This window comes from Amblyraja radiata, chromosome 31, assembly GCF_010909765.2.
Source record: "Amblyraja radiata isolate CabotCenter1 chromosome 31, sAmbRad1.1.pri, whole genome shotgun sequence".
Classification (NCBI taxonomy): Eukaryota; Metazoa; Chordata; class Chondrichthyes; order Rajiformes; family Rajidae; genus Amblyraja; species Amblyraja radiata.
The window spans coordinates 15,358,610-15,382,657 of NC_045986.1; the positions used below are offsets into that span (position 1 = coordinate 15,358,610).

General features: G+C 47.9%; 1 protein-coding gene across 3 annotated transcripts in view; it reads right to left on the reverse strand.

The window, feature by feature from the left end:
* Positions 1–14,036: 14,036 nt before the first annotated feature.
* The window catches only part of slc2a1 (solute carrier family 2 member 1), a 58,222-nt gene continuing 48,210 nt past the window's right edge, over positions 14,037–24,048 (reverse strand). For all 3 annotated transcript variants that reach the window (XM_033047864.1, XM_033047865.1, XM_033047862.1), the window contains 6 exons: positions 22,415–22,577; positions 21,328–21,515; positions 20,725–20,829; positions 19,282–19,383; positions 15,946–16,149; positions 14,037–15,310 (listed from right to left, as the gene is read on the reverse strand). In XM_033047864.1, coding sequence (XP_032903755.1) covers positions 15,107–15,310; positions 15,946–16,149; positions 19,282–19,383; positions 20,725–20,829; positions 21,328–21,515; positions 22,415–22,577 — 966 coding nt within the window. In that variant the 3' untranslated portion in view covers positions 14,037–15,106. The remainder of the gene's footprint in view (positions 15,311–15,945; positions 16,150–19,281; positions 19,384–20,724; positions 20,830–21,327; positions 21,516–22,414; positions 22,578–24,048) is intronic.

Consider the following 24,048-nt stretch of genomic DNA (forward strand, 5'->3'; position numbering starts at 1 on the left):
TCAGACATCTCAAGGACACCTTACATAGTAATCGGAATAAAAACATATAATCGGAATATAACAAGTAATAAAGACATCACAGAGACACAAATTAAAAACAGAATTCAATCCAAAAACAGAAAATCAAAAACACATTAACACTATCCTGCACACACTGGGAACAATTTTACATTTTACACCAAGCCAATTAACCAACAAACCTGCACGTCTTTGGGGTGTGGGAGAAAAACGAAGATCTCGGAGAAAAACCACGCAGGGCACGGAGAGAACGTACAAACTCTGTACAGACAGCACCCATGGTCAGGATTGAACCCAGGTCTCTGGCGCTGTAGGCAGTAGCTCAAACACTACACCACCGTACCGCCCTCTACGCCACCGTGTCGCGCTGTGGATGATCCCTCTGACTGGAAACAGAGCCCATTGGGGTTTTCAAAAGGGACTGGATAGATACAGGTGGGAAATGATGGGATACTGGTTCGATAACCAGAGGACATAGGTTTAAAGTGAGTGAGGGAAAGATTTAATTGGAACCTGAAGGGTAAATTTATTACACAAAGGGTGGTGGATGTATTGAACGAGCTGTCGGAGGAGGTAGTTGAAGCAGTTACTCTGCCAACATTTAAGAAACATTTAGATAGGTACATGGATAGGATAGGATAGGTTTAGAGGGAAATGGGCAAAATGCAAGCAGATGGGACATGAAGAAGGGCCTTGACCTGAAACATCGCCTATTCCTTTTCTCTAGAGTTGCTGTCTGACCCCCTGAGTTGCTCCAGCATTTTATGTCTATCTAGATGGGACATGTTGGTCGGTGTGTGCAAGTTGGGCCGGGGGCCTGTGTCATGACTCTATGAATTGCAAGGCTATGGAAAGGATCTAGGATAGGAACTGAATGGAAGGGACCACAAGGGCCAGTATAACCTCGATGGAGTGAATGGTCTTCTTCTACACTTTGCAATTCTGTGGTTCTATTTCAGCTCATGTGTCAACCATATCTCAAAACCCTTTACCATTTGTTGTTAAGGAGGCAAATGTGGGGTAGGATGTTTCCACAAACTCAAAGATCAGGGAACCGGCTGTATGGAGCGTTGCTGAGAGAGGAATAATGTCTCGGGCATGACAACATGGCTGGGGAATCTTTATTATCCAACTCGGAGAGACCTGCAGATTTACAGCCTTAAATTATTTAATTCAGCCCCGTGCACATCTCTGGCTGCAGTTCTTCCATGAGTTCATGAAGGTTTTTTAATGAATACTTTATTGATATGTTTTAAATATTTATGAACAATGTGGATGGAGATGGATGAAGCTAAACATATGCGGCAAATATAACGAGAAATAATAGTTATCGGCCTGTCCCACTTACGCGACTTTTTCGACGACTGCCGGCACCCGTCATAGGTCGTTGCAGGTCGGCGGAAATTTTCAACACGACCGAGACTACTCATGACCATACAGGCAATATGTCGCGGAGTGAAGCCTGTATGGTCGTGAGTAGTCGCCCAAAGAGTCGTACCTTGTTCTGGTCGCCGCTGGATTTTCAACATGTTGAACATTTTCGGCGACCTGTGACGACCTATGACGAGTGCTGGCAGTCGCCGAAAAAGTCGCGTAAGTGGGACAGGCCCATTAGAATCTTTTTTTTCGAATGTGAGGATTGGCTGATGAAGAGAGTTTCTGCATTCTCCCGAGTTGAGGAGAGAGATCTTATTGAAAAGTATAACGTTCTCAGGGGGCTTGACACGGTGGGTGTACAGTTGACGAATTTATGAAAAATGTTGGGGGAAAAATTGTCAGTCTGCGCCAGTCTGTGTTCTTAAAGCTGTCACTAGATCTTCCGTGATTGTCTCGGATGCTCCTCATCCTGAATTTGGGGTGGCAGAGCAGTGGAGTTGCTGCCTTACAGCGCCAGAGACCCGAGCAACAAAGACTCTGCCAGGCGGACTAAAGCTAAGGGGCCCTACTGGGTAAAGGGACAAGACTTTATCCAATGACTAGGCAGCCTTCATCGTTAACTTCAATGTTCTGAGATAATCAGAATTTCCATCAGAATAATTAACAGCAGCCAACTAACCGACCAACATAAAGATAATGGGAGAGAGCTAGAGCTCCTGCAGGATACCCATGGCGCCTCAGAGAGAACTTGCAACCTCCACACATACAGCACCGGAGGATAGAATCAATCTTAGGTTGCTGGAGGCAGTGGTTCTAACTGCAGCGCCACATTGCCAGAAACACCCACCTTCCATTCCCCTGTCCAGGGCCATCATGAGCTCGAATACGTTTATCTAATTTCCTCACACCTATCTCTGCACAGGCAGTGTGCCTTGCCTCCTCAGTCTAAACCAACTAAACTTGCCAAGATGTTTGTAGCATAGAGAGGGCTGTAGTCATTTCATTCTTCCTTCTTGATATCGGTCTGCAAATGCTTGCCTGTAACATGGCTGATTTGTGCTTCAGGAAATCGATAGGATATCAAAGGTAGACACAAAATGCTGGAGTAACTCAGCGGGACAGGCAGCATTTCCGGAGAAAAAGGATGGGTGACATTTCGGGCAAATTAAAACATAGCCGGGACACACAGTCGGTGAGGTTTTATTTAAACTCATCACTTTGGACGCCGGGAGAGAAAAGGATGAATGTTTCAGATTTCTATGCAGAGTAAGGAAGGTGATGTTGAATCCCAGGTCTACAGAGAAAATGCTGGATATCTGTAATTATATGCCACCCTGTCTATAAAATCAAGAGGGGAATAGATAGCATGAATGCACAGTCTTCTACCCAGGGTAGCGGAATTAAGAACTAGTGGGCATGTGTTTAAGGCTAGCGTTCCCAACCTGGGGGAAATCTACCCCCAGGGGGTAAATTTGTTCATTCTGGATTTGTACATATTTTTTCTCATTGACTGACTGTGTTTGGTTCTGGTATACCGGTACCTGTTCATCATTAGTTGTTCATAAATAAGTGAAATAACATAGTTATGTGCTATTAAAGTTGCCAGGGGTAAACGGGATGAAAAAGGTTGGGAATCCCCGGTTTAAGATGAGAAGGGCAAGGTTTAATACGAACCTGAGGGACAACTTTTTCACATGGTGGATATATGGGAGCCGCCAAAGGAGGTAGTTGTGGCAGGTACTATAAAAGGACACTTGGACAGGTGCATGGATTAGAAAGGTTTAGGGGGATATGAGCCAAATGCAGGCAAATGGGACTAGCTTAGATGGAGCATCTTGGTTGGCATAGACGAGCTGGGCCGAAAGGTCTTTTTCCGTGCTGGATGTCTCTTGACTCTAATTGCTATTTCCAGTTATACTGAAATCAGCTGACTCAGACTGAAGAAGGGTCTCGACCCGAAACGTCACCCACTCCTTCTATCCAGAGATGCTGCCTGTCCCACTGAGTTACTCCAGCACTTTGTGTCTATCCCCGATTTAAACCAGCATCTGCAGTTCTTTCCCACAGACTCAGATGATAGAGTATCTGTGACATTCAGGGACGATCCACTGAAGCCATTCAGAACACGGGGTGACGCGCACAGGCAATTTTATATCAAGATTTTTAAATAAATTCAATTTCTGAAGTAATTTACAGTATATCATTTATCAATCAATGATTGAAGTAGACACTTCAATCCAAAAGGAGCCACAATGATCAGGTTCGATGAGCAGGTATCACGAGCAAGATGGGGGAGAGAGCAACCTTAACTGCCAGCTCTTCTGTATCAGAGGGATTGTTTGCAGCCTTTATCTGCATGGCAACATTCATGGATGTTAACAAATCTTATAAAGGAATTAATTTACTTTCAATCTTCTGAATTGGATTCTACTCTAAGCCAATTAATCCCACACCTCAGTGAATTCCAATGCTCAACAATCAATTCCTTTGTAAAAAGGTTTGAGCCAGAACAAATGTAAAAGGAAGTTGACACAAAATGCTGGAGTACCTCAGCGGGACAGGCAGCATCTCTGGAGAGAAGGAATGGGTGACGTTTCGGGTCGAGGCCCTTCTTCAGACTAACAAAAGAAGGTATGTCATCATTGCCTATGCACTATGGACAGCCAGAAACCGGACAACTGTTAATCGCCCATTCCCCAGTGGAAGGATAATTGAGTTTAATTCCCATCTGGGTTGGACCAGGTGTAGGTCCTTTGGTGCATCACCTGAGTTTTGTAAGAGATTTGACCATGACGTTCACTATCCACCCCTATAGCAAAAAGGAACCAACCAAGAGAAATATATCGATACTATATGACTTGGCCTCCACAGCCCTCTGTGGGCAATGAAGTCCACAGATTCACCACCTTCTAAAGAAATTCCTCCTCATCTCCATTCTAAAGGTAGTGGGCCCCCTTCGGTCATGACTGACCATGGGTGATGCATCCTAGCTTGCAGGTAATGTGTGGTCGGATGCAAGCCTGGGCGATGTCATATGGAGGACAGGCTGTTGCCCGTGCAGCACGCCCCCCCCCCTCTCCACGTCGCTGATCGATCGAAAGGAACAGCAGGGCCGTTACAGTTTGGCAACAGCGCCGTCGCAGGAGCTGCCAGAGCGAGGTTGTAGACAATGACGAACTTCCCTTAGGGGCTCCGACTCCGGACTTTCTTGAGGTTTACTCCAGGAGCCTTTTCCATAACTGGATATGGCCACAAGGCAATGGAGGTTTTAAATCAGAGTTTTCCCTCTCCTAGATCTCCTTCCCAGGCTGACGAACCCCATCTTCCCGGGACTCGGGGCGGGAGCGTCTACCTTCCCGTGCAGGTCTATAGCACCTGCCCACTGCCCATTCTAAAGATATGTCCTTTTATTCTGAGGCTATGACCTCTGGTCCTAGACTCTCCCACGAGTGGAAACATCCTCTCCACATTCACTCTATCCAGGCCTTTCAATTTTTCGGTAAGTTTCAATGAGGTCTTCCCCTCATCCTTCTGAACTCCAGCGAGCACAAGCCCTGTGCTGTCAAATGCTTATCATACGTTAACCCGATCATCCAGAAGATCACTCTCGTCAACGTTAACCCAATCATCCCCTGGATCATTTTTGAAAAATTATGGTGATCATAGTTGACCCTCATGTATAGTGTGGAGTCAGCCTTCTTGGAAAACTTTGGATCTGGACTTCAGCAGAGGTTCAACCAAGGTTTTCTTGAATTTGAGAGGAAGTAATTTTTAAACCCAAGCCACTTGTTTTCCTGTTGTGGTCGTGGAAATGTCTGACTATTCAGGAAATGCCCGAGTATCGGGTGTGTTACAACAATGGGCCTTTATAGCAGGAACACAAAGAACTATCAGCCCAGAGGTTAGACCACCAGTGAGGTCTGGATCCAGCCCGCAGAGAGCTATTGGTGGAGCTATTATTCTCATGTGCACCGAGGCGCAGTGATAAACTTTTGTTTTTCAAGTAGCCTTTAATTGCAGCCATCCCAGGACCAATCACAGCTTTGAAAATATTCATGCAAGAATAAATTCAGAGGAAGACTTTGAATGGTGAAACAAAACCGATTTATGTAAGAGAAAAGATACACAAATGGTGAGCTGAGGTGGCTCTGTGTAATCATTGGGTACAAGGCTGGTATTTGTGACTCATTCACTCTGATCTTTTAACAACAGATAACTTTAAAAACATTTCCATTTTTCTCTGCAATTACAGCATGAATCGATTGAATCAGAACCAGCCCCCGCTGGTAGTAAAATAGACGGTTCCAAATAATCAGCAATAATAAGCTAATTCAACGGACTGCATTCAAAGGAGGAGACAACCATTCAACGGGCAGGGCAATGCGTTAATAAAAATTCTTTCTTTCCCCTCTCTCGTTGCCATCTTCTTAAACGTGCTTCGATCGTTATTGTGCGATGGGGGAGGATGCTGCAACACTTGATAGTCGGGAGATTGGATCGATGAGGAAACATCCACCACCACTGCCGGAGTGTCTCCAGCATCAAATAACAATCCCAGACCAAAGCATTAAAAGTGCAACACAGCACCGTCAACAATCTTTAAAACGTCCAGCGATCAGAAACATGATGAGCAGGTTAAGGTTTGTCAATAAAGGATATCCGAACCAGTTCCTGCAAACAGACCAGGAGCAGGCTATTCAGTCTCCCAAGCTTGCTCCTCTATTGATGATCAATTGATCAGCATTGCTGCTCCTCTCTCAGTCACTGCTCTCCTTTACTCCAAAATGCTCAAAGCCCCCCCCCCCCCACTTCCTATCAATGCCTACCTCAAAGGTATGCAGTAACTCAGCATCCACTGCTCCAGCGAGTGGAGAATTCCAAAGATTCACAAACCCCTGACTAAAGAGGAACGTTTACCCAGAGTAGGGCATTCAAGAACCAGAGGACATAGGTTTAAGGTGAGGGGAACCTCACCTTAATAGGAACCTGCAGGGACAATTTTTTTACACACAGGGATGTGGGTATATGGAACGAGCTGCCATGGGAGGTAGTTGAGGCAGATACTATCACAATGGACAGGTACATGAGTAGGCTAGGTTGAGAGGGATAAGGGCCAAATATGGCCAGGTGGGACTCTCACTGTTATAGGGTTACAGTTACAGGGAAAAAGTCCAAGGTGCGTCAGTTGGGAGATCGGGACTAAACCCTGGCTCATGGGGAAACAATTTAGTAGAATAACAGAGAGGAAGAAGTTGTTTCTGTATCTGGTGCTTTCAAGATTTTGTATCTTCTTCCCAATGGGAGAGTGAGAAGAGGAAATGACCATGAGTTGAAAGGGTGTCAAAGGTTACAGGGAGTAGACAGGGTTGAGAGGGCAAAAATACATCAGCCATGATCGAATGGCGGAACAGACTCGATGGGCTGAAAGGCCTAATTCTGCTGCTATGTGATCTCATGACCGAGGTGAAAAAGGTCTTTAGACTTTAGAGATACCACGTGGAAACAGGCTCATCGGCCTACCGAATCCACGCCGACCAGCCATCCCCTCATACACTAGCACTATCCTACACACTAGGGATAATGTACAATTTTACCAAAGCCAATTAACCTACAAACCTGTATGCCTTTGAAGTATGGGTGGAAACCGAAGCATCTGGAGAAAAACCCACGCAGTCACCGGGAGAACTCCGTACAGACTCCGTACAGACAGCACCCGTAGTCAGGATCGTACCCGGGTCTCTGGCGCTGTAAGGCGGCAGTTTTCATAAAACAGGCCCTTGATTATGTTGGTTCTATGATTATGATGAAGGTCAGGATTGATCCTGGGTCTCTGGAGCTGTGGGACTGTGGCACTACCTCCTGAGTCACTCTGTGTCAATGAGTGCACTTCTGTGATTCTCACCAGTTTACCACTGAAGTTAATTCTCTTGGTTTTCATAAAACAGTGAACCTCTACTCAAAAGCATCTCAAAATCCTATGAGCAGAAAACATGCCCCATTATTAAGACTGACCTGCAACACCACGGCATTTTCCACCGGGTGGCGCCGTCAGCCTCGCCAATGGTCTCTCTTTTTTCGTCTTTTTTGTTATTTTTAGTGTGTTTTAAAAGTATGTGTTAATGTTCTGTTTTTTTTTAATGTGGGGGGGGGGTAGTGGATGGGGTCAGGGGAAACTTTTTTTTCAATCTCTTACCTTGCCAGAGATGGGATTGTTTCCTGGGTCGTATCTCTGGTCACTTTGCGGCCTAACATCATGGAGCTGCCGTCCTTGCTCGAGACTGACTTTGAGCCCCACCGCGGGGCCATGGACATACCATCGGAGCCTGCGATTCCTTGCCTGGGATCGACACTCCAACCGTGGCCTGCAGATTTCACCATCGAGGAGCTCGCAGTCTCGGGTAGAGGCTGATGTCGGGAAGCTCCAATCGCAGAAGGTTTCGACCAGCCCCGACCTGGGGTCAGATCGCCCGGCGCGGGGGAGCTGAGATTCCCCACCGATGTGGGAGCTTGATCACCCCTACGCGGAGGGCCCGCCCCTGGCTACAAGAGTCAAATTGTCCTGTCAACAGAAGGCTCAGGACCCCCGACCACGGGAGAACAAAGAAGGGAAGAGTTTGAACATTTTCTTTTCGCCTTCCATGACAGTGAGGAATGTGGAGGAGTCACTGTGGTGGATGTTTATGTTAAAATGTATTGTGTGTTTTGGTGCTTTTTATTGGTATGACTTTGTGTGGCAAATTAAATTCTTGTTTAAGAATGTTGCAAAACATACTTGGCTAATAAAGTAATGATGATTATGATTAGTTTTTAGTTTTAGATTTAGAGATGCAGCAAGGAAACAGGCTTTTTGTCCCACCAAGTACCCGCACGCTAACACTATCCTGCACACACGAGGGAGAATTTATAATTATACCAAGCCAATTAACCTACAAACTTGTTCATCTGTAGAGTGTGGGAGGAAACCTGAGATCCCAGAGAAAAGCCATGCAGGTCACAGGGAGAACGTGCAAACTCCATACAGACAGTAGATTGACACAAAAAGCTGTAGTGACAGCGAGACAGGCAGCATCTCTGGAGAGAAGGGATGGGTGACGTTTCGTATCGAGACCCTTCCTCGGACCCTTTGCACTCTCCGTACAGACAGTACCCTTAGTCAGGATCGAACCTGGGTCTCTGGCGCTGTAAGGAAGCAACTCTACCGCTGCGCCATCGTGCCACCCATGTTTTGTCCCCTGGAGAAAGCAGACAAGTGCGGTCACTGATGAAGTAGCTGTGTGAAGCTCAGAGTCACTACTTGCTCTATGTTTTCCACCCACCTTGCTGCTGTGGAGTGAAACTGCACCCTCTGCTGGTGACTCGCATCACTTTCCCATCGCACCCAGTTCAACAGACAGCCCTGTCTCAGGTCTGGAGATAACATTCCCATCTTTGACATGGATTCTCTCGCTCCGCCAGTCAGTTGTTCCAGACTCAAGCATTCTGACTCTCCCCAGAGCAACCTTCTTCATTCCTCTGGCTGCCTGTACCCTCACACCAAGCCCCATCAGGACTGCCCACTCACCCACGCTGCCTCCAATTTAAAAAAGGCACCAGGGGTTATGAGGATAAGGCAGGAGAATGGGGCTGAGAGAGAAAGATAGAACAGCCATGGTTGAATGGCAGAGTAGGCTTGATGGGCTGAATGGCCTCATTCTGCTCCTAGAGTTTGTGAGGAGTCCCACCTGTTTCTGAACCCCTTCAGGCCCCCTCTGTTCCTCTCTCTGTCATGGATAGATGGACAGGAAGTGTGAGAGGGCTACAGGCCAAATGCAGGCAAATGGGACTAGCTTGGTCCATCAAGCGCACACCAACAGGGCAACAGTCATGCACATACACACCAACCATGTGTACATGGTCCCTCCCCCTGTTTCCGTCAACCCCCCCCCCCCCATATTCTACCTAATGGAATTGACTGCTTGCATCACGGCCTGATCGGCGACTTGAATGCCCAGGAGTGAAAATAACAAAGACTAAAGGGCATAGATTTAAAGTGAGAGGGTCAAAGTTTAAAGATAGGCAGGGCATGTTTTTTTAGAGTGGCGGGTACCTGGAATGCGCTACCAGGGGTGATGGGAGAGGCAGATACATTAGTGCGGTTTAAGTGGGGTTTGGACAGGTACATGGATATACAAGGAATGGAGGGATAGGGATCATGGCCGGGCAGATTAGTTTAACTTGGCATCATGTTCGGCGTGGGTATTGTAGGCCCAGAGGGACTGTTTCTGTGCGGTACTTTTCTATGTTCTAACTGACCAAAATCTCTTCTGAAAGGAATAATTAATGGTTCATTGATACTTTATTGTCACTAGGTGCAGTGAAATGCTTTGTTTTGCAGACAACCCGGTATAACTCATGTAGGAGACAAAGTTACAGAAGATCACTGATATAACTTCCGCCTGCGGCCGCTCCAGGTCCCTCCTCGCTCACGGCGGCCCGGTTTATAGCTTTGGATAATGATCAACATATCCTCATTGTGCAGACACAAAATGCTGGAGTAACTCAGCGGGACAGACAGCATCTCTGGATACAAGGAATGGGTGACGTTTCGGGTCGAGACCCTGCTTCAGACTGACTATCCTCATTGTGTGATGAGCGGTGGAAACTTGGTTTGCTCACCTGCGAACTGATCGAGTTGCCATTGCTAATGTGTTCTGCTTTTCCTACAATCTAGTGCCACAGAATCGTACAGCATAGCAACTTCGGCCCACTACATCCATCCCAACCAGGGCTGCCAACTCTCACGCATTGATGGGTATCGGTGCAGTGCGGTCAGTGACTCTGGGTGGGCAGGGGGACCAGACTGCCCCCAACTCTGCTGCAGCTGACGGGGACGTTGTCGGGTTTTCGTCCCCGTGTGCCCGCTGCCCGGAGCCACAGTCCCGCTCAACCCAGCCCCATGTGTGGGCGCTGCCGACCCACAGCACATGACATTGCAGCTGCACAGGGGGAGACGGTGCGGAGGGCAACCGTGGCCGGACAGTGTTGACCCCGGGGGGAGAGTGGGGGCTGTCCCGAGGGATGCGCTCCTTCGGCTGCTTACACCTTGGTGCTCAGGTTCAGAGCAAAGATACTAGAGCATTTAGTTCAGTGCGGTCAGTCACCCTCCACAATTATTTACAGCGCAAAAATTGACCATTTCGGCGTTTTTTAACAGGTTGCTACCAGTATATGCGGGAGCCTGCCATGTCCTCCATAAGGGTTGAGCTGCTCCGTGCATCACACCCTGGCTGTAGCGTTTAGAGATAAAGCGCATAAACAGGCCGTTCAGCCCATTGAGTCCAGCGATCACCCCGCACACTAACACTGCCGTACACATTAGAGACCATTTACAATTTTGTTTACCTAAGCCAATTAACCTTCAAACTGGTACGTCTTTGGAGTGGGGTAGGAAATCGGAGCACCTGGATTAAATCCATGCACAACAGGGAGGATTCTGTGCAGACGGCACCCATAGTCAGGATCGAACCTGGGTCTCTGGCTCTGTAAGGCAGCAACCACTGTGTCACCTTTGTTTTCACTACGGACTACAGGTTTTTCCATGGTTGACTGGTAGAAATAAAAAGCATTAAATTACATTTCTGTGTGTATTGCATTTACAGGCCTGTAAAGCTGTTGCAAATGAGAACTTCATAGTTCCATTGTCAGTACATATGGCAATGAACCACTTGATTTCGCCCTCCTGGTCTCATTTACTCCTAGTTGGTCCGTAGCCTTGGTGATTCAAGTTCGTGTCTAGCTGCTTCTGCAATGAATCAAACTCCCAAGCATTTGACACGTACTTGTTGCTTTTACTAAATAATTCATCCAGCCTCACTTATTTTGTTACTGGGATAAGTAACGATAGGTAATAAGGGTGGCATTGTAGTCGAGCTACTGCCTTACAGCACCAGAGACCTGGATTCGATCCTACTGGTGGTGTCTGGATGCAGTTTGTACATTCTCCCCATGACCTGCGTGGGTTTGCTCCGCGATCTTCGGTTTCCTCCCACACTCCAAAGACGTACAGGTTTGTAGGTTAACTGGCTTGGTGTGTGGAGGATAGTGTTAACGTGCAGGGATCGCTGGCCGGTGCGGACTCGGTGGGCCAAAGGGCCTGTTTCCGCGCTGTATCTATAAACTAAACTAAAGCAAACTCAACAAAAACAAGAAGACGAGCACATTTTGTTCATTTTTTTTAATTACATTTCAGCTTAGTTGTCACTAAGGTGAGCATTTCGAAAGAAATAAGTACAAAATCTGTGTACAAACACTATTTAAATAAAGTGTGATTCTGTTCACATCAGCCTTTACATCACAATGAGGACCTGCTGGAGGAACTCAGCAGGTCAGGCAGCGTCTGTGGAGGGAAATGGACAGATGACGTTTCAGGTTGGGACCCCTCATGAGATTCCAAGATCTGCAGTCTCATGCATCTGCCTTACATTGTGCCGTTTCCAGTCGACATGTTCATTGTTACTGCATTACAGTTACAGTTCTAAAGTAAAATAACGACATTAAAAAATAGTGGGAAATCCTTGTTATTCATTAAATTGGGGAAATACTTTGTTTGGATGCACCCCTTTATTTCAAAATAAATTGAGCTCATGTTAGTGCACTCCTCCAGAGGCCGCCCTGGTGATTGGGACCCTACATTGAAATATAGAGGGGGTCCTCTTCCCCAGTTCAGTCCCTCTGCCCCACCTTAAGCTTCTGCCAATGGTTACCAAGCTGTACATGGGGGGGGGGGGGGACACAAAGAGAGAGGGAGGGCAGATTGCACGTTATAACGCCCCGCGGACCCATTCTGACCGCTGCCACCGAACACCGCTGACCCATTTTGGCCACCATCGAACAACCCCCCCTTCCCACTTTGCACCCTTCATCACGGCGGCCCTGTGGTGTCTCAGCTCTGACAATTCGAGGGACCTACACGATAACAACACTAAGAGCAGCTCCAGGCTGCCATGCTCCCCGACTCGAATCGGCTCGACGCCTAACTAACACACGCTCCATCCTGCACTGAGCTTGCTGCGGGCCGGATAAAATCTCGTGGCGGGCCGGGTGTGGCCCACGGGCCATAGTTTGGAGACCCCTGATGTACGCGTACGTACGCAGGATACGGTAATTACAGTTAGCACTGGCTTAATTGGGAAGACTGTAGCGCTAGCTTCCTTCCGTGTTGGGTGGGAGCATTTAGGGGGGGGGGGGGGTAAAGGGGCCAGAGAATAGGCCTAAGTTACATTTCGACATTCAAGAAAACATGGGAGGGGGATTCTCACACATCTAAAAACATGGGGAGGACACGTTTCCCCCCCCCCCCCCCCCATGCCAGCAGTGTTATGAACATTTGTACTTCCTGGTATTATGATACAAATTTCACCCCAGCTAAAATAAATCCACCCGCCAAAATTATTTAATGCCTTCCTTTTCCCACTTTATCCTGCAAATAGGCCTGCAGAAGATTTCCTTGGCTTCCACCAGTTTGCTTCCTAGGTGTTTTAGGGATCCCGACCTGTGGTCGGGGATGTCAACCCCAAATAAGAAGGGAAGAAATGAGATGTCTGCCACTTACCCTACACAAAGTGTGCAGGAAGGAACTGCGGATGCTGGATTGAACCGAAGATAGACACAAAAAGCTGGAGTAACTCAGGCAGCATCACTGTAGAAAATGAATATGTGACATTTCGGTCAAGCCCCTTGTTATTTTTGGCATATCTTTCATTCATTTGTTCTATATCTCTCCATGTCATCGTCTATATCTCTCGTTTCACTTTCCCCCTGACTCTCAGTCTGAAGAAGGGTCTCGACCTGAAATGCCACCTGTTGCTTTACGCCAGATGCTGTTTGACCTGCGGAGTTACTCCAGCAACTTGCGCCCACCCCACGTGAAGGTTCAGTTCAGCGGGAGACATGACTTGAGGTGTGTGTGTGGAAGTGGTGGGGGGGGGAAGACTGGGGGGGGAAAGGCTGTTGCTGGATACAGTGCAGAGCATGGGGCAGAAGCACTTGCCAGAGATACAGGCTGCAGCCACAGGACAGGGAGCAATTCCAGGGATGGAGCAGTCCTGAGACACCAGGCTGACGTCTGTTCCTCAGTGTGCAGTCCCCATCCTAGGCTGCTTCACAATCTCCAGAAATCTCCACACTACTTTGAAGCAGGTCTGTTAATTTGGTTTAGTTTAGTTTAGAGATACAACATGGAAACATGCCCTTTGGCCCTCCGTGTCCACGCCGACCATCGATCACCCGTTCACACTGGTTCTATATTATCCCACTCTCGCAACCATTGCCGACACACCAGGGGCAATTCACAGAGGGCCAACTAACCTACGAGCCCGCACGTCTTTGGGATGTGGGAGGAAACCGGAGCACCCGGAGGAAACAGGGTGAACACGCAAACTCCACACAGACAGCACCAGAGGTCAGGATCGAATGTGCATCTCTGGGACTGGGTCAGCGGCACTACCAGCTGGCTCTGGGAGTACTCCAGGAGAAATTGGTTCAAAATCCTTAATGAAAATTGAAAAACCTGAATCTCATTACACTTACACTTGCCACTTTAAACAGACAATATGAATTGTCAATGCTGGACTGATTGGGAGAGAGATTACAAGTTGCACAGGGCAGATTGCCATTCATATATCCAGGGTGTGAATAATACTTTGGATAGAAAATGGAACTTTGCATTGTATTGGTTACTTTGAAACAAACAGACTTGCCTTCTCTAAAGCATCCGGATTGAAGAGGGGACATGTGGTCCTATAGAAACTCTCTTTCACGATACCTATACGCAACTGACACTCACGGCTCAACGCACACTGGGACAAACATTAAAAGTCTGCACCCCCTCCCCAACCACACCCTTCACTGGCCACCCCCAATTTATTTCAAGACGTTTTAAACCGTTTCTGGGAATAATCGCTAAAATAAATTCACCGTCCAAAGAAATGTCTGCTGTTCATTCCGGCCTTAGAACGCTGCTCATTGAACTAGTACTTAACTAGTTGACAATTGCTTAACCTTGCTGGTTGTGGTTCCTGTGTTGGTTTGTTCCAACATAAATAGCCGTGTTAACTAGCAGAGAAACGTGGAGATGAATGAGAGATATATCCACCAATATCGCCAACAGGGATACTCGAGTCAATTTAACATTTTCTCCATTACTTGACAAACACTTTTAAAAAATATTCTGGGTTATCTTAAGCTGTGAAATAGCTTTCTACATTGGGTGTTGTACAGCAAGTAACCCCATTCATATACAACTATCAAAGTCTACACAAACTAGAGCACATTTTACCCACATTTGTACATTTATATCGTGCCTTGGGCTCATTATATTTACATTAGCTCTATAATTTATCGTACTATAAACACTATAAACATATCCCACATATAAATATTTAACTCTATACCTGGAAAGCTTTGAAACATTAATCGATAATTACGTAAGAAATACAAAACATTAGTCTTGTTGCTCAGGCAGAAGGTTTAACAGAACTGGAGATGTGGATTGGCCAGCAAATTGGAACTTGCATCCTACACAGACACGGGAAACTCATGATTAGCAAGTCGCGGTTCACCCCCCCTTCCCTCCAATCCCCCCCACCCCTCCCCCTTCTTTATGCGTATATCAGTAGTGTGGGATAAACTGTCCTCTGGGCTTCCGTTCTTGCTCCATGACTCGGTAACCTGCTTAAACCTGGGAGTCGGCACCCAGGATGTTGAGCTCCTCAGGCCCTCCCTTCTCCGGAGAATCAACCTCGGTGCCCTTGCGGAAACTGGAGGCGATCTCATCGAACGTTCGCCCCTTGGTCTCGGGAACCTTGAAGTAGGTGAAGATGAAAAACAGGACCAGCAGCACGGTGAAGATGATGAATACGTACGGGCCGGTTACTTGCTGTGGAGAGGAGAGAGAAAGAGACACGAGTCACTTCGGCCCAACTCACTCAAGGTGCCCCATCTACGCTAGTCCCATTTGTCTGCGTTTGGCTCATATCCCTCTAAAACCTTATTTGCAGCAGCTCTACACGCAAGATGCCTGTAAACGCGGATAATATATCAAGAAAATTCAATAACATTGACCTTTCTGCCAGGCAACCAGAGCAGTGGAAAACCCAAAGCCCATAGTGAAAACAAAGGCGGTAGGGTGGCGCAGCAGTAGAGCTGCTGCCTTTCAGAGCAAGAGACCCAGGTTCAATCCTGACTGCAGGTGCTGTCTGTATGGAGTTTGTATGTTCTCCCTGCATCAGCGTGGGCTTTCTCCAGGTGCTCTGGTTTCCTCCCACACGGTAAAAAAAGACGTCCAGGTTTGCAGGTTAATTGGCTTGGTATAATTGTAAATTGTCCCTAGTGTGTGTAGGACAGTGTTAAGTGCGCGGACTCTGTGGGCCTAAGGGCCTGTTTCCGTGCTGTGACTCTAAACTGAACTGAAAAGTCGCCTGACCTGCTGAGGGTTTGCATACTTGGATGCCACAACCGACTGTGATCTGTCGCTCCCCTGGTATTGAGAGTTGTGTTAAACGATGCACTCACCTCCACGTACTGGAAGCACATGCCCACCAAGAAGTTTGCAGTCCAGTTGGAGAGTCCGGACACGGCCATGGCAGCTGGCCTGGGACCTTGGCTGAAGAGCTCAGCCACGATGAACCACGGGATGGGTCCCGGCCCAATCTCAAAGAAGGAAACAAAGCCAAAGATAGCCATGATGCAAATGTAGCTCATCCACTTCAGCCGATCCTGTGGCAAAAAAAAATAAACACCTCCATGTTAGACCGCCAGGGTGACAAATGTTTAGTTCATTCGTCCCAACATCAACACCAGTACAAAATCCCCAATTCACAATTAAATTCACAGGAGCAACACTGGAACTAAATTCTCCCAATTAATCACGCAGAGAGGCTCACTCTGACCAAAAGCTTAATCCAAGAGGGAGGTTTTTAGTTTTAGAGATACAGCATGGAAACAGGGCCTTCAGCCCAATGGGTCCACACCGACTAACTCCATGTTATCTCACGTTCACATCCACTCCTTACACACTGGGGACAATGTACAGAGGCCAACTAACCAACAAACCTGCACGTCTTCTGGGAGAGAAGAAGTCACAGGGAGAACGTGCAAACTCCACGCCGACAGCATCCAGTGATCAGGATCGAATCTGGATCTGTGGCGCTCAGAGGCGGTAGCTTTACTGGCTATGCCATTGTCCTGCCCCATTAGTCATAGATTTAGGGCCTCCTCCCACACCTCAAATACATGTGGGTTTGTAGGTTAATTGATATCCGATCAATATAGGGAGTGGATGCGAATGTGTGCGGACAGTGGGCCAAATGGCATTTTTTTTATGCCATATCTCTTAAAAAAACTTCCAGGAGACGATGACGCTGTGAGTGGGGAGGGAGTGCCGGTGCCCTGGGTCCAGGCAGCTCATCTTGAGGTCTGAGGAAAGGCCTCTCCCCGCTATCGCTTTGTGAAACGTAAAGTCCTGAGGGATCATCCCAAGGGATGTCGGCAACACTTCTCGTGGTCTCTCCTGTTAATCCATTTAGTCTTCCCTTGTGGAATACTTCGTAGAGACAAATGGCAATAACACAAAACCAAACCAAGGATAGGACAAAGACTGAGTGTCGCAAGGACGCTGGGATACTACAGCTGAATGTCGAATGGTCTCACCAGTGCTAAGATATCCATCATTGAGCAGCCAGCATACGCTAGCAAGGCGACTGTCATACTGCTGCAGGAACAATAGGCGCTTGGATTTCCAACAAACACCCACTTAGCTCGGCGTAAAGCTGGACAGGTCGCTTGACGCAGAGTCAACAATCTGGCTGCTCAACACCCGGCTTGAGATCTAACTCTGCCTTTGGTTTATTTATGTTTCATTCTCAAGAAGAAGTTCCCAAGGTGGATGTGGAAAAGCAGGCGAGTGAGGGAGATGCGATCATGTGGGTGAGTTCAATGTTTCAATCATAAGCACTGCCCCTTTAATTCAGAAACGAAATAACTACTTTTTTCTCTCAGTGGGTCGCAAGTGTTGAAACCTCTCTAGGTGTTTATTAATTATTATCACATGTATCTGAGGAGAAGGAGCATTAAATTCAGGGATAAGGATAAATCCAGAACAGTGGGAGTGTAGGGAGCAGAACTCGGGGAGTCGTGGAGCTGCAGGGATGTGAGGAGGTGCTCGGCTGTGGGGGTTTTGGAAGGAAGGACAAGCACTGTCACTGGGACTTGGTGCATCACTGCAAGCACTGAGGCCGATCGATGGGTGAGGCAGGTTCGGCACTTCCAAAACACCAAGTTTATGGATTACCCCTGGAAGTGAATCGCCGATACACGTTGCCCAAGGTCACACCGACCATCGTGAACCTGTTTGCACCACCTCGACTCTGATCCTATTTTATTCTTCAACCCCCCCCCCTCCCCCCAGCTTCTACTCCGCACCCACACACCAGGAGCAATGTACTGAGGCCAATTGACCCACCGACCCGCACGGCTTCAGGAAGTGGAAGGAAACCTGAGCACCTGGAGGAAAGCCCACACTGTCACAGGATGAATGTGCAAACTCTACACAGACAGCACCGCTGGCCGGGATACCCGCACAATTCATCGGAGGGCGCTGTCCTTTCACCTCAGTGCCTGGGCCGAGACTGTTCACAGGGTCATGCACTCACCGAAACAGACCCTTCGGCCCACTGATTCCATATTTTATTATTCTCGACACATTTCCATCAACTCCTGTCCAGATTCTACCCCTTGTCCATGCACTAGGGGCAACTTGCAGTAACTGATTAACCCAGGCACAGAGTCATACAGTAGAGAAACTGGCTTAATGGCACAAGTCGTCCATGCCATCCAAGGTCGCCCCCCTCTAGAGTCATATTTGTGTCAGGAAACCAGAACACCCCAGGGTAAACCCAAATAGTCGCAGGGAGAACGTGCAAACTCCACACAGACAGCGCCGGAGGTCAGGATTGAACCAGGGCCGCTCGGACTCTGACTCAATTGGCCTGTTGTCCAAGCTAGTTTGGTTGAACTCCTGAGTTGGGAATGAAAATTGGGACAAGTTGAGCAACTTCTAATGCTCCTTACAGCACTTGCACAGCCTCTTCAGCCCACAATGCCCATGCTGAACATAATGTCAAATTAAACTCATCTCCTCTGCATGTACGTGATCCACATCCCTCCACTCTTTTCACATAGTCATACAGTCCAGAAATAGGCCCTTCAACCCAACTTACCCATGGCAACTAAGATGCCTCATTTACACTAGACCTACCTGCCCACATTTGTCCCACATCCCTCTAAACCTTTTTTAAATCCATGTATCTGTCCAAGTGTCTTTGAAATGTAGTTATAGTACCTCAACCATCACCCTCTGCTAGCTTGTCCCACATAGCTAGCACCCTCTCAGATGGTTCTGCTGTCAAACATCAGGTCCGATCTTCTTGGTGGAGCAAATGGTGCAATGGAGCTCACCTCCTCCATGACACACTGGTCAACCTGAGGAGCACCTTCAGCAACAGACTGGTTCCATCAAGATGCAGGACAGAACGCCACAGGAGATCCTTCTTCCCTGTGTCTATCAAACTGTACAACTCCTCCCCCTTCTGTCGTGGGGTAAAGAAGGACTCCCCTCCCCTCCCCACCAACCCCACCCCATATATTTTCTGCCGATTCCCAAATCCTTTCCACTCGCCACTTTAATTTCAAGTTTCACGTATTTTCTGTTTTTTGACTGTTGGCAGATCAATTTCCCTCCTGGGATAAATATAGTTCTATTGTATCGTGTCGTGTCGAAGGCTACACTAAGACTCTACCTCTGATGATCCTCTATATAACTTGGGCTGAAGCCCTCCGTGTGCCTCTTACCAGAAGGGCGAGTGAGATGGTCATCAAGACGGCGCAGATACTCATGCCCCCCAGGCCGATCAAGTGTAGAGTCCGTCGCCCCGCACGCTCCACCACAGCCAGCTGCGGAGACAAAAAGCACATCTGGTTGATGACGTCTGCCGATGACCGCGCTCCCCACCGCGCACGGACACGCAACGGCCAAGGCGGCGTCTATTGGATCCGCAAAATGTCTCACGGGTGGTTGTTGGGAGGAGGTCGTTTGGATTAGTCCTTTCAGAGATACAGTGTGTTAACAGGCCCGTGGGCCCACCCATTCCGCGCCGACCAAAAATCACCAAAACAAATTTACCGTTCCATCCTGTGCACCCGGGACAATTTACAGAAGACAAATGGAAAATGGTCATTGGTGCCGAGGAGGGAAATCCCTTGATGAATGACGGGGCCGGATCGAGGGGCTGCTAGGCCTCTCCCCGCTATCGGTTCCTGAAACATGCAAAGCCCTGAGGACTCTACACTCGATTGGCCTGGCGGGCATGAGTGCCTGTACCGTGATGATGACCACAAGGTGGGTGTGGAAAGGCACGAGAATGAAGGAGATGCAATAATGAGGGGCTCAACGTTGTAACAATAAGCACCACCCATTTAATTCAGAAATGAGAGGACTTTTCTCTCAGAGGGACGCAAGTCTTCAAACTCTCTTCCTATTGATTCATTATTATTATCACATGTACCGAGATACTGTGCAAAAGGTTACGTTGATAAGCTATTCAGTCAAATCATACCATACACGAGGTACAATCGAGGCCCACACAAGTGCAAAGAGAAAAAACCCGAGCATAGAATATAGTGTTACAGCGTTTATAGTTACAGGGAACGTGCAGAGATTTGTTTTAAAGTGCAAGATCCCCAATGAAGTAGGTTGGAAAATCATGATTACGGCCTTGGCTTAGGGGAGGACCGCTCAATAGTCTGATAACAGCGGGGAAGAGGCTGTTCCCGAATCTGGTGGTACATGCTTTAAGGTTTTCAGATTGTGATGCAGAATCTTTCAACAGAATCTTTGTGCTACCTGCTGTACGTGTGTGTGTGTGTGTGCGTGTGTGCGCGTGTGTGCGCATGTGTGTGTGTGCGTGTGTGGGGTGGTATGATTTGACTGCATAGCACCCAAACTTTATCACTGTATCTCGGTACATATGACGATATTAAAAGCAAAACCAATACAGGCACCTTGTATTTTTGCGTCTTTGATGTGTACGTTTTTTTTATGACGTGCTACTTTTCATTCCTATAACCTCTGTGTAAAGCACAAGGTGCCTGGACCTGATATACATAGAAATGGAAGGGTAAAACCCACGAACAGGCCCGTCAGCCCACAATGTCAGTGGCAAACATGATGCCAAGTCAAACTAATCTCCACAGCCTCCACACCACCAATACCCCTCCGTAACCATCAATACCTACCGATACAACAGTGAATGCGGTGTTAATCGCACCAGTGCCAATGGTTGCGTACACAGGCTTCGACACTCCAGCCTTCTCAAAAATACTTGTGGAATAATAAAATATCTGTGGAGCAAACACACACAGTTTGTAAAAAACATTGGCAGAAGAACTCGCGCAAAACAATGGCTAAGGCACGCGTTAGGAGGTGATGATAACCGATTGTCCAGAGTTACAGGACTAACTATCACTTGCCAGGCCCCACTTCTCTTTTCCAGCTTCCCCCCCACACTCACCCCACTCCATAAGTCAGAAGGGTCCCGGGAGATCCAAAACATCGCCCGTCCATTCCCTCCACAGATGCTGCCTGACCCGCTGAGCTCCTCCAGCACTTGTGTTTTGTAGTTGAAGAGAAAGGGGGTGGGACAGATCAAGAGCACGTTGTGTTTTGATGAAGATATCTCCCAGTTTACTGAGTCTTCACAGAGCTTACTTTTCAAGTGGGAGTGTGGTGAGATTGCAGATGAGTTTAGTAAGGTGACTGCGTGGAGTGACTCACTTGGACCTAAAGCATGCCTGTGAGGTGGGATGGATGAGGGTGGGAAAGGGACTGTGAGGACTCACCGCGTTGATTCCGGACAGCTGCTGCGAGAGTTGCAGAATGATGGAGATGATGATCGGCTGACGGTACATGGGTGAGCGGAACAGCTCGGCCATGGTGACCTTCTTCTCCCTCATCATCTGCCTGCTCTCCTCCTTCATCTCCTGCATGTCTTCACTCACGTCGTCCACCCCACGGAGCTGCTTCAGAACTGGAAGACACAGGCGCCAGGGGTGAGACTGTACACTCAGAGTGACCCACGGCCACCATCGCCACGCTCCGCTAACAACAGCACGGTGCCCGAGGGCCGACATCCCAGGCTTCCAGCAGTGGAGGTTCCCGGGAATGCAAAAGACCAACCCCATTGGCCCATTCCAATGGACCAATCCCATCGGCCCATTCCAATGGACCAATCCCATCGGCCCGTTCCAATGGACCAATCCCATCGGCCCGTTCCAATGGGCCAATCCCATCGGCCCGTTCCAATGAACCAATCCCATCGGCCCGTTCCAATGGACCAATCCCATCGGCCCGTTCCAATGGACCAATCCCATCGGCCCGTTCCAATGGACCAATCCCATCGGCCCGTTCCAATGGACCAATCCCATCTGCCCGTTCCAGTGGACCAACCCCATCGACCCGTTCCAATGGACCAATCACAGCTGCCCAATCCAAGGGACTAATCCCGTCAGCCATTCCCAAGAATCAATCCCATCGCCCCGTTCCCAGGGACCACCCAGTCTCATTGCCATGGACCTTCCCTGTGAGTCTCATTCCTATCAGCCCATCCTCCCCTCTCCGTATAACCCCTTACCCTTGAACTTACATTGCAGGTTACTTACAGCAGCTAATTAACCCACCGGCACATCTCTGGGAGATGGGAGGAGGGTGGAGCACCTGAGGGAAACACCCAGGGTCATGGGGAGAAAGGGCAAACTCCGGCCCGACACACAGACAGATGGGAGTGGGGGAGCCAACATAGACTCGATGGGCCAACTCGTCTCATTGTAAGGGGAAAATGGAAGGTGGTTAGAACTTTGCTGGGTTAACTTAAAACTTTTCATGAAGTGTGGGCATTAATACATCATCAGAGTTGATGGATTAACTTACCAGCCTTTGCCTTGCTTTCTTCATTCAAGTTGATGAGGAGATAGCGCGGGCTCTCGGGGCAGAAGGGCAGGGCGATGATCTGATACAGTGCTGGTAGGGCAGTGAATGCAAGCAACAGCGGCCATAGTCTAGCGCTCCCCATCAAGGACTCCAAGCCAAACACCTGTAGCGGAAATAGAGACCAGTTCACCCACATCTTCTCGGGAACGAAAGCCACACAGTCTCAAATGTCAAGAGAGCATTGAGAGCATTGAATGTCATATGTATCAACAATGTAACAATGAAATTCTTACTTGCAGCAACTCATCAGGCCTGAAAACACAATGCACATAGACAAAAACAATAAATGAATAACTACAATAATAGTGCGAATAAAAACGCAAATCGTTAGTGCAACTAAAGATGGTCATAGTATTTAGGAAGGAACTGCAGAAGCTTGTTTAAACCAAAGATAGACGCAAAAAGCTGGAGACTCAGCGGGCGTCAGGCAGCAACTCTGGAGAAAATTTATAAGTGACATTTCGAGTCAAGCCCCTTCTTATTTTTGGCATATCTTTCATTCATTTGTTCTATATTTCTCCATATCACCGTCTATGTCTCACGTTTCACTTCCCCCCCAACTCCGTCTGAAGAGGGCTCTCGACCTGAAACGTCACCCATTCCTTCTCTCCAGAGATGCTGTCTGACCTGCTGAGTTACTCCAGCATTTGTTGTCTACCTATGGTTCATAGTAGTAGGCAGCTTGAACCAAAGTGGTGACACAGTGGCTGCTGTCTCACAGTGCCATGCACCCCGATTTGATTCTGACCACAGGTGCTGTCTGTGACGAATTTGTACATTCTCCCCGTGACCTGCGTGGGTTTTCACCAGGAGCTCCTGTTTCCTCCCACATGCCAAAGATGTGCGGGTTTGTAGGTTAATTGACTTTGGTAAATTGCCCCTTAGTGTATTAAATGCGAAAGTGGGATAACGTGGAACTACTGTATGGGTGATCGACGTTCGGTATCTCCAAACTAAACTATAAGTTCATACTGAGGCAAGGTTGTGGCTGGAGGTGGGTCGTGTGGTTTAAGAGCATGACGGTTGAAACTATTCTTAATCTCCTTGGTTGCAGTTTTCAGACTCCTGCATCTTCTCACTGATGATGGGAGTGAAATGAGAGGATGGTCAGGGCAGGGTGAGTCTTTGATAATACTGGCTGCCCTTTTTAGGGCAGGGTTTTATGTAGAACCCTCCAATGGTGGGAAGGTCCACTGCAAACTGTGATGGACCGAGATGTGTCCACCACACTTTGTAATCTCTCTCGTCGGGTAGAGCTGCGAAACACTAAGGGGCAGAAAACGCTGGTGGGTGTTGTGTACAGGCCACCTAACAGTAGTAGTGAAGTTGGAGATGGTATCAAACAGGAAATTAGAAATGCGTGCGACAAAGGCAAAACCATTATAATGGGTGACTTCAATCTACATATAGATTGGGTGAATCAAATTGGCAGGGGTGCTGAGGAAGAGGATTTTTTGGAATGTATGCGGGATAGTTATCTAAATCAACATGTAGAGGAACCAACGAGAGAGCAGGCTATTTTAGACTGGGTATTGAGTAATGAGGAAGGGTTAGTTAGCAGTCTTGTTGTACGT